This window comes from Gasterosteus aculeatus, chromosome 11, assembly GCF_964276395.1.
Source record: "Gasterosteus aculeatus chromosome 11, fGasAcu3.hap1.1, whole genome shotgun sequence".
In the NCBI taxonomy this organism is placed as follows: domain Eukaryota; kingdom Metazoa; phylum Chordata; class Actinopteri; order Perciformes; family Gasterosteidae; genus Gasterosteus; species Gasterosteus aculeatus.
The window spans coordinates 15,763,213-15,773,937 of NC_135699.1; the positions used below are offsets into that span (position 1 = coordinate 15,763,213).

Consider the following 10,725-nt stretch of genomic DNA (forward strand, 5'->3'; position numbering starts at 1 on the left):
AAGCTCCCATTTAAAGAGCACCTGGTCACACCTGTTAGGCATCACCAATTAAGGTGGTGTAGCCAAACAGGCAGGGGGGGGGAGGGGAGAGCTCTACCCATCACATATACAACAATTTAAAAATATTGCCAAAAAAAGGCCTGCTTTGATACATCTGTGACTCATACATTATTTTAAAATATGTCAATGCTGCTTTATCAAAACGTAAGTAGCGTTTCGTGTAGCTGGTCCAGTGCTTCCCAAAGGGTTGGAACCGCTCTGAAGGGCAACTCGTGCCTGTACACATAAGGAGGAGCCGTAGACGTTGTCATCCGTTGGTTTGTGGACTGTTGTTTTCAAACCTTAATTTCAGGCCTTTTCACTTTGCTTTTTGCAACCGTTGAAAGGAAACCACCATGTTTGGACTGCAGAGGAGGAGCACGCAGACACTGTCACAGACGTCGTCTTCAGACCGTTCCAGGAAGTGTTTGACTTATTTTATTCCATTTAAACTATGAGGGAGGGGGGGCGTCAAGGCTACTCGCACTTGTTGAATCATTACTCATCCCACGCAAATTCAGTAATGTTACAAAAAACAGAAGGTACAACATCATATTCGAGCACTTATTTATGAAAAAAGAAAGGAGTGTGGGAGAAATATGAGAATGGAATGAAAAGAGGCAACATGTTTCCATATCGGCTGATGAGTAATGTTCAGTGACTGATTGGAACTACGGCTGTCAATGGTTAGACAGAAATTAAATATATAACGTGTCCGAATAGATATTTCCAAGAGCAAATGTACTGTTTTGCTTGCAGAATGTCTCATGAATATGTGACATTGTGTGTGTTGAGCGTTCATGGTGCCCCGAGGATGGATCCTGACAACGATGGCGCTCCCCTAGATTTCAATCTACACGTTTGACGCTTTGAGTCAAATATTTCAACAGCTATTGTTGCAATAGATGCTAAAAAGTGTTGCTGTGAGTGTGAGACGAGAAAAAGAAATGAAAAGAAAGACCTTGAAGTCTCCTCAACACTCATCAGAGGTTCCTTCTGCCGTCAGCCTGCACAACCGACACCAAAAAGACCCCAGAACACTGTATTATAATATCAACACTACTATGATAAGTATTTCTATATATCTAATATTTCTTTATACATAATATTTCATTTGATCACAGTTATTTATTATATTATTGTGGATTCTTGTTTTTATTTCATTGCAGTACAGAAATAAAGCATTGCCTCATTTGATCTTATCGCGGTGGCAAAATGAGGTTGTATTGCAGAGTGAAACACATGCATTGCTAAACGCCACCAAGGGTCAGTCCTGGTCTCACTTACACACACATGAGTGTATAATTATCCCCAGGTTGTCAAGGAAACCAACACAGACGACGCCACGAGTGTGCTTTATGTCACATCTTACTCGGGGTGTGACTCCGCCGGGGTTGGTTTTTTCCTGAGTGCCAGTTACATAAAAAGGAGCATGTGAGGTTGAGCCCCCCGTGAGCTTTGACCCCAATCTTCATTCTCGCACTAATGCTGAAGAAAAAACGCTGCAGGATGCTCCAGCAGACACGGGGAAGCAACCATAGTTGAGTCATATCAATCATGGTCTTGATATTATACAGTGACATGGAGACGACCAAGAACGCGGTGAACCCGTTCTACGACTAAAAGCAAAGAAGTGTTCCCTCAGACTCTGTGTCAGAAGAACACGATGTACTTATAATATGCTGTGTGTACACACACACACACACACACACACACACACACACACACACGGGAAATGCTTCAACCCGGCGCACAACAGCCTCAGCTGTTCACTTGAAGGCAAAACCCGCATTATTTAAAAACAGCACTTCCGAAATGCTTATGGCTGAAATCAAATGTAGGGTTGTGTAACTGTCCTAAGAGGTGGATACATGTGCAAGGATACATAGGCAAGCCAGATCCCATGTGATGAGCAAAAAATGTATCTGACGTTCAATATTGATATTCAAAGGTCTCACATATTTACATTTAAACAGTTGGTTGGTGCAGGTAGAGCCGTGAGTAAGTTGATGCCTCTGTGCATTCATTTGCATTTGATATAAAAGAACTATCATTAAACGTGGCTGCAGCAGTTGAGACAGTGTCTCGTGTTGTTCGCCTTGTTGCTATGATACCAAGGCGATGGTGGGGATACTCCAGCATGGGCTTCTCTTGGCAGTTTGAAGTAGTTTTAGGTATTTGTACATGCAAACTATAGGGATCACCATGCGTGACGCAAACTGTGCTTCACGCTTGTTGTTGTTGTTGTTGTTGTTGTTGTAGTTGTTTCTGTTGACTGAATGGGTCTCAGCATAAGAAAGTGTTTTGTTTTGTACACAAGAATCAGTCGGTGTTTCATTGTGTGGATTCAGATCACCACGAGTATTTGACCAGCTTCGAAAATATAATGTACGTCACGAAGGGTGCACCGGAGCTGAGAGATTCTCATGTATAATATAAGTATATTATTTACTTGGGCCGGTTAGCTATCAGCAGAATCCTCCCGGATTAATGAGCGTTCTCTTCCTGAGTGTCTCACTGAATTGGGCTCTTCTCCAGATATCGAGAAATCTCATTTTGTTCACTTAACTTGATGGTTTATTTATGAATTGCTCCTAGTGATGTTTTTTCCATTGGTCTTCCTAAACCACTTTTCTGCCGGAGAAATATTGCATCAGTTTAAGCAGCAAACTGGTTTTCTGGGGTGATGCAGGTTCATATATATAACCTGCAAACTTCATGGTGATTGTGCAAATGAGGGTTCACATTTTAAGTGAAATATCTCAATAAATATTGGATGGATTGTCATGAATTTCCCTTAATTTGTACTTTCTGCTAAGCAAGGACAGGGATATTTGTACACATGATACCGACTGAAGATGACATTACTTCCCTGTCGAGCACACTGTTTAGTGTTTGCTGTGGGTCCCCTCTGAGTTGCCATGGTTGCTGGAGCTGCACTGAGGTCTTGATGCTTGGCTGCTTCCTCTGTGGATGTCAGACACGCTGCAACGAATCCAGAGTGACGGACAGCAGTGAAACGCTGAGAATACGCAAAGGTCCGTTCAAGTTTTCTCTTTGTAAGGAAAGAATTCTGCTCCCTATTATTTTTCCGATGTTTCTCTCCCTTGTGATATAGATTTGAAAGTACCCAAAAGAGGGAACTCGACGTGTTATTGATCACGTCGCAGACGCTCCCTTGTGTCCTCTGGCTTTTTGAAATACGAATCTGGTTAAAAAAAAAAAAAAGGGAAAGCAGAGATAATTACAAGCAGTGGCACACAGCCTATGACTATTTGATCAATGAAGCCGGGAGAACACGCAGCACTCAGGAATGGCCGAACCGACTCTTTCAATCTTCTCCTGATGTTCATCAATATCTTCAGATGGAACATTTTCTGACCTAACTGGAAAAGAAAATCACCTCTGAAAAACTGACCACAACCCTGAAAGACAAATGAATCCAGCCGCCTGCAGTGTGTCTGTTTGTATCCTCATGCTTGCTAGGCAGCATATTTGACACTTTTAATCCATCAATTTCACGCATGAAACTTACACCACAACAAGCTCTTTCCCCCAGGAAACAGTGCCCCTTCCCAGTAAAAGTAACCACACTAATGTCAAACACCACTTTGTCATGCTGCTGCACTTTGAATTTAGACAGAAAATCATGCTTTTGTCAGTATTTGCCGTTGAGCATCCCGGTGTTTTTTGTCACAACTGCATTGGATGTAACTTCACACAATAAATGGCCTTAGAGTTGTTACTCAGAGAAGATCCTCCCCACGGAGCTTTAAGAGCTCTTACCTGCAGCCTCCTTGTGTTTGAAATGTCTGTAACTAATGTTCATTTTCCGTTTCTCTGTCATCAGGGTTCAACCCTTAATGATGGAAGACCTGCAGAGCACTGTAGCTAAAGCAGTGGGAACATGATGAATGAGTAATATCTGTGTGTGTGTGTGGGGGGGGGGGCAATGTCGCCTGCAGTGTGGGGTTGCAGGTCTGTTTGGGGCGATGCTGGTGGACCAGTCGCACATCTCAAAGCAGAGAGGATGCGTGTTTTTAGCTGATGGGTTCCTCCATATTCAATCACCACCTGGCCTGCTTATCCTACCTCGAGGCATTAGTGAATGTTTTTTTCCACACATGCTTGTTCCCATGGCGATCAATTCCGTGGAATCAACCTTGACAACCTAGTTTTTTTTTTTTTTTTTAAACGGGCACATTGAGGTCCTCTCTGCTGTTTTCCTGCTGTGATGTGTAATGACCAACTCGACATCCAGGAAGTTGAAGCTCCGTGTGTTCCTCCTGCGCCGAGCAGGTCATGAAGCTCCAGCTGGGAAACAAGCCTTCCACCTGTGACTCTCACAGCTGGTGTGTGTGTGTGTGTGTGTGTGTGTGTGTGTGTGTGTGTGTGTGTGTGTGTGTGTGTGTGCGAACAATCACGTTGCAAAAACATCTCTCTGTCTCTCTCGTCTCTGCACCAAATCAAAGAAGTGTATGTAATCAGTATTTTATCATTTTTTTTTCATATGCTAGTTTTCACTTCATTAGCTAAGATATTTTTGATATGCAAAATAAAATTTGGGGTTTAGCAAACAGTTGTCAGTCGTTATGTAAAACATCCATTAGATCCATGACCACATGTCATCCGTCTTCCCTCTTTCAGGCTTATTCTGGGATAAATGTCTTCTTTTCTCCTACAAAAGGTGCACAGAACATATTGCATTGACACAAAGGAGATGGTGTATGAGGAGCGATGTGTCACCGGGATCAAGTGGATCCGACTTCAGCTCCGACACCACCTGGAATAAAATACCCGCAGAGTAGAAGAGCATTTGTATTCTTAAACCGAGGCTCAAAAGCTTTCTGCACCCAGAGACGTGACCTTTCAAACAACCACAGCGAGAATTTCTATTTTTATGTTCTCCATTCTGCACCTCCGCCTACAGCGGGATTGTTTGGCCTTTCAGGCAATAATGGCTTAAGAGGAGGTTTTTGTATGAACATTAGTGTTCTGTCGGCTGCATGAGGCCCCATTGGAAAACCAATGGAGCAACTCTTTTTACAATAATTGGCCAATTTCGGACACAATCTGTCTCTATCATTGTCTTACTCAAGGTAGCAGATGGTTTTCTTTTCATCATTTTGACCAGTTGTCAAGTGAAGCTCTTTACTTTAACCTTGTAAAAGTAATGAGATGCTGAATGTATTTTGAACGCGATACTGGTGTCAACTCAAATGAACAATAATCAGTGCCGAATAGGGGATTAAGAATGAAAATGTATTTGTGTATAAAAAGAAGCACAACATCTTTTTTGTTTCCAGCAGTTCCTCATGAATATGCAGATCTCTCCAGCACATGATCACATCACAATGCACGATTCAGTCTATTTGTGACTATTGCTGCTGAAACTGGCACCGTGTGGTATTTCTGTGACACAGTGGGTTAAAGAGATCTTATCCAACAGCTGGCGGCTCTTAAATCGAGCTTTTTGAAGATCATTATGTAAACGCCGTCGGGCCGCTTCACTCACGTCCACCGCTGTCCAACAAAACGTCCCAGCAGCGGACTTTGTGGGGGCCGTCCCGACAGCTCAGTGGCCCCCGTTGCTGTCGCTCCACAACATCACGTCAAGAAGCCCAACCGACGTACGCGACAAGTGTAACATCTAGTAGGTGGAAAAGCAGCAAGAAGGGAAAATAACAGAGGTCTTCTCCAACAAAAGGCCTGCTGGGAAGGATTGAGCAGCTCTGCAGTGCTGCTGCCCTCTGGTGTTCAAACGGCAACAAGTTTCCTTTTCAGTTTGTACATCGACCGTTTTTTAGCGGATGTTAAGAAATTACACTGAAATTAGAGACTGCAGAAGGGCTGAAAAGGTGATAAAATATACCTCACAACTCTGAACTTACGGATTTGTCCACATTGTCTTGGTGTTTGTGTGCGTCTTCAAATCTGAATAAATGGAGCAATTCAAAGGTCACGGCCCATCTTTGAAATAATTTATTCAATATCCATATATGGTAATATAATGTTTCATGATCAGCATATAAAATATGTACAGAGCTTTAGTAAAAATCACAGATCCAGCTGGGAAAGCGTGTGCTTGTAGCGTAGAAGTGGGTGATAGCTCAGCAACTTCCAAGAGGATTTCTTCATTAAACAATCATCGATCCCCGATATCTGTATTCCAGATGTGCAGGTTCTAGTAGACGAGTCGCACAGCTTGAAGTCCAAACTGAGGTCGGAGATTAAGAAAGGCTGCAGTTGGACGATTTGGACTCTCTCACCTAAACACAGAAAATGGAGTGAGACACAAAAGATGCACACGCTTCTTATCTACCGATTTAAAAATGGAAGAAACAGCAAACTAGCCTTTCTTCTGCCAACAAAAGAAAGTTCAGAAATGTGTTTGATTGCCATGACAACAGTGTACCTCCACGTGTTCCTTGCGGCATGCTACCGACGCCTAAGCTTTCCGGGTACCTGTTGTCTCTGCTGCTGACGCCTGAATTCTTCCTCACTGGCAGCGAGAGCCTGAGCGAGCGCCTGATCCTCCTGCTCCTGAGGGCTGGAAAAACAAAGACAAGCCGAGAATCCGTCAGCGGAAACAAACGCGAAAGAGATCAGCTGCGAGGTTATTGTCACGTTTCTGTGTTGACACTGAATTTAGGAGAAAGTTACTTAAAGAAAATGCAGGTAGTTTTTAAAGGATACGCATCTGAGCTTTTCCTTGATTGCGCTTTAGCTTTAGGTGAGCAACACACTGTATTCTTTTTAAGAAAGGGGCTCATGTAAATTTGACTCAAACATCGTTTTCTTCATGAAAACAAACCCCAAACATTTTCCTAATTTACACCTGTTCCTGTCTGAACAAACATCAACAACCTGGACCTCTGTTCATTGGTCTGCTTTGATAGAGGTTTACTCACGTGAGGTCCGGCTGAGGTCTTGACTCAGCCAGCGACATTTCTAGAGCTCTTTGCAGAGCCTGCTCCTCCGTCTGCAACGACAGCGCCAGAGCAACAGACGCGTTCACATTTATTTCTTCTCACGTTACTTCATCGGGTGTTGTAGTATGAAACAATTCCCATACCATGCCAGCCTGGAACGACGCGGATGGTGGAATCACATTCTGTGCTGAAACGGAAGTAGGAATCCGTTGTGCAGTGCTGAGAAAAAAAGGAAGAAAAAAAAACTTTCTAGGCATCTATTTTAAAAGTGATTACGCAGACTATTCCCTGCATGGAATTGAAATGTGTTAAAGTGCTTACCCAGTGCTGTGTCCTCTGCTGTTGGCACTGACACCGCTAGAAACGGGTCTAGAGTGTCTTGAACCTGATGAAGCTGAGGCGCAGGTGGAGGAAGTACCTTGGGCCCTCATTAAAGCAGAGTGTCTAGAAACGAAAAAGACGGCCGTTCTTAATAGAACATTGAGGCGAAAAGGACGGCATAACCTGGAGAGCGTGACCGTACCCACCCTGGTTTGGACAGAGGTTTCCCATCAGTCTTACAATCGTGGTCTAGTGGATGCCGGTGCTTAAGACAGTAATTTAAATGACACTGGTCACAGGTAACTCGTATCATTTCCTTCTGCTTACAGCCTCCTTCAGAACATTTATTTGTGAAAATCTGGAAGGAAAAAGTTGTTATTGCTTTGATGCAAACTCTTGTGTTTTCACATGAAATACCTCAGCTTTGTATCAACCTTTCTCTTCCTCTGCGCGGGGTCCGATTTGCAATCCCGATCAATGTGTTCGCCAACTTTAATGTCGGGCATCTCTCCCCTCTTGATGGGAATGGGGATGTTGCACAGAGGACAAACTGGGACCTGGACATCCTAATAAAAAAACAAAAAGACAATAAACAAAGCTCAGAATAGGTAACTTTAAAAAAGGTAGATGGTTGCCTCTCGGTTTAACTGGTAAATGAAGCACTGCGTTCTTCAAGTTGACGTAATATGACCGAATGGAACAGCAACGTAGGAGTGTAAAGGTGTAATTACCTTTTTGTAGGATGACGTGCATTTATGGTTTGCATAGGTAATGTGGTCCTTGCAGAAAATCTCTTCACAGGCGTCACATCGCATTGGTAGAAAATCTGCGACGAAGAGAAGTTTCAAATCTCCGTTTCGAATCCAATGTATCAGGATAAAAACAACAACAAAGACTTTCCCAGGCAGGACTCACCTAAACGTTTGCAGGTGTTCTCGGAGCAGTGCTCTCCCAAATCCGGAAACTCCATCACGTAGAAATAATCAGAGCCCAACTTGAAATAAACAACCTGGAAGATAAAAGTATTTGTAAAGCAGACAGGACACCGAAGAGGGGGATCCGTGTTCATGCTAGCGACCCGCGGCGATGCTATTAGTTTGTTTTTTTAACTTATTGACGGTATTTTGTCAAGATGATTTATTGATATACGTTATTAACGATCTATTTTAAAGGCTTTTAAAATGGGTTTAGATTAAAAAAACAAAACAAATGCAGTTGCGATTCCCTACAAAAAGAATTTGCTGACTAAGTTAGCTAGCTAAGTTAGCTAGGCCATGCTAACTTAAGTAACGTTAAACGTTATACGCTTAGGTTGGTTACGTAAGGAGCGAAGATGAGCTCAGTTATACAGAACGTTACAACCAACGTAACAGCAACACGACAGGACTGTAAAGCAGCATAATGTCATGTTTTCAAATATTATTAGTTCCCGATAACTACGGTTACTTGATTATTAAGAGACATGCTAGCAAATAGCATGTGTGTGTGTGTTAACCAGTAAGGCAACACTTTAAAATCAGGTACAGTGAAACGGTTCAAATAAATACAAATAAATCCCACATTGCTTCACCGCCCTCGAGGAGAAAGCACCCGAAATAAACACTCAACCCTCTTATTTATCATCCAGTTGTTGTTGTTTTCAACATTGAGATGACTGTTAAGTGACAATTAGCCAGCTAAGCTAACTGCTCGTTAACGTTAGAATAACGAATCATTAATAACGCAAAATCTAAACGGTGGTTTGAATTCCACTCACCAAATGTCGTTCTGTTGTGTTGTCGTAGAACGGCGGCAATAATCCTGGTTACCACCGGTGATACCTTCTCTTCTCCACAGCTGTTCGATCGCGGAGCACCACCGCCCTTTTAGCCGCTGAGCTGTCGGTCCTCCTCAAATTATGACGCGTCATGCACGCTCCTCCCTGAGAGTGACGTAACCTGACATCATGGGAAAACACTCGTGACCCCGGGTGCGGTTAAAGACGTGTCAGTAGAAAGGAGGCCTAGAAAGATCCAGTAGCCACGTCGAGAAAAGTCTGGAAAGATTTGAGAGTTTTTCATCTTTGAAAATTCATGACATTTAGCTTTGTATTTTCTTATAAAAAATCACTGGTTACCTGATTTCATATTCATTTGCCAACCATCCACCCTCTACCAATATCCATATTTCTAAATGATCTAAACATGACTCGACGGATTTTATTTTGAAGGCTAATAGCGGAAGTCTTCATACGGCGTCATCAAACTGAAATCACACGCAAACGTGTGTATTTAGAGTGATGAGAGTCTGCTTCCCTCAAGCGGTCAACTTGGAGAATTGCAGCACATTAAATGAGTCAAATCATCATCAAAGCACACGTGACAGCCCGAAGCGTGAGATAAGCTGGGACGGTAGTATCAGGATAAACCGTTCAGATTCACGATGGAACCGTCGCCCCTTCAAAACAAGGCTGATTTCTAAATAAAGTGAACAATCTCGAGCAATCACACACACAAGGATCGTGATATGAATATTTTATTCAAATTACTTGCAATGGCCAGAGGTCAAGCCATGTGCACATTTTAAGACATTTAGACACATTTTACAATAATACTTAAAGTACTTTGGGGTTTTCAACACAGAAAACCCCAAAGTGGGGGGTGAAAGTGAGGTGTGTGTGTGTGTGTGTGTGTGTGTGAGAAATATGTTAGAATCTGCAGGTACTCATGGAATATATATATATATTTTTTTTTGAATATGGCCTTAACTAATTTGCAATACATGACTTTTGAAATTTTCAGAACTGAAATGTGCACACCAGTTAAGGGTTGATTTAGATTTAATAAGAGTCCTAATAAATTCAATTCTTTAAGCCTGGAAGCCTCTAGAAGGTCGTCGGCAGCTCTGATAAACGTTTCATTGACGATTTGGCGAGCCAGATAGAAAACCAGTAATGTGCTTTCTATCTTTTTAAATATTAAACTGCTAAAGAGTCTTTGAAAAAGCCTAAAGTAACATTCAACATTCATGAAAATGTGTGTGACTCGGCGTTATTAAAAAGTGAGCTAGAGCCTTATAATTCCAATATGACAATTTGACATCAATTTTTTAAACTCAAGTCCAATCATTCAATCTTTTGACAATTTACAGAGAATGGTTCTTGAAGTACGTTCTTAAATTTGAGTTTGGACTGTTCTCTGAGATGAGGGAGCCAAAAGGAGTACGGTCGACCCCAACATAGTTGTAGATGGCACAGGGGCTAATTCACCCGCAAACTGATGGCTTAAACTGTGAATGTTCCTGAGCCGAGGACTTGAGGCTGAGCGGTGTCTCTGCAGGTTGTCCCGCTGATGGAACAGAGATCTACAGTCCACACCTTGTGTTACGCTCACACGGTAAACATCTCTTCTGAGACGCAAGATCTCTTTTAATAATGACATTTAATTCACACTTT

At 42.4% G+C, this 10,725-nt stretch overlaps 1 protein-coding gene across 4 annotated transcripts; it reads right to left on the reverse strand.

The window, feature by feature from the left end:
• Positions 1-5,998: 5,998 nt before the first annotated feature.
• zfand2a (zinc finger, AN1-type domain 2A) lies at positions 5,999-9,482 on the reverse strand. 4 transcript variants are annotated; one of them, XM_078084061.1, is made up of 11 exons: positions 9,409-9,482; positions 9,049-9,229; positions 8,208-8,301; positions 8,024-8,118; positions 7,727-7,858; positions 7,499-7,650; positions 7,293-7,415; positions 7,115-7,190; positions 6,951-7,021; positions 6,505-6,589; positions 5,999-6,308 (listed from the first exon to the last, which is right to left on the reverse strand). In XM_078084061.1, the coding sequence occupies exons 3-11, from the start codon at positions 8,260-8,262 to the stop codon at positions 6,270-6,272; spliced, it is 828 nt and encodes a 275-aa protein (XP_077940187.1). In that variant the 5' UTR covers positions 8,263-8,301; positions 9,049-9,229; positions 9,409-9,482; the 3' UTR covers positions 5,999-6,269. The 4 variants fall into 4 exon arrangements, with proteins under 4 accessions (XP_077940187.1, XP_077940188.1, XP_040047798.2 ...); XM_078084062.1 differs by having other exon boundaries at positions 6,455-6,589; XM_040191864.2 differs by lacking the exon at positions 9,409-9,482 and having other exon boundaries at positions 6,455-6,589; positions 9,049-9,345.
• Positions 9,483-10,725: the final 1,243 nt, after the last annotated feature.

Coding starts and splice junctions, on each gene's coding strand:
- zfand2a (XM_078084061.1), bottom strand. CDS start 8,262: ATGGAGTTTCCGGATTTGGGAGAGCACTGCTCCGAGAACACCTGCAAA. Junction 7,022..7,114: donor CGTCGTTCCAGGCTGGCATG/GTATGGGAATTG, acceptor CTGTCGTTGCAG/ACGGAGGAGCAGGCTCTGCA. Junction 6,309..6,504: donor GTCAGCAGCAGAGACAACAG/GTACCCGGAAAG, acceptor TTCTGTGTTTAG/GTGAGAGAGTCCAAATCGTC.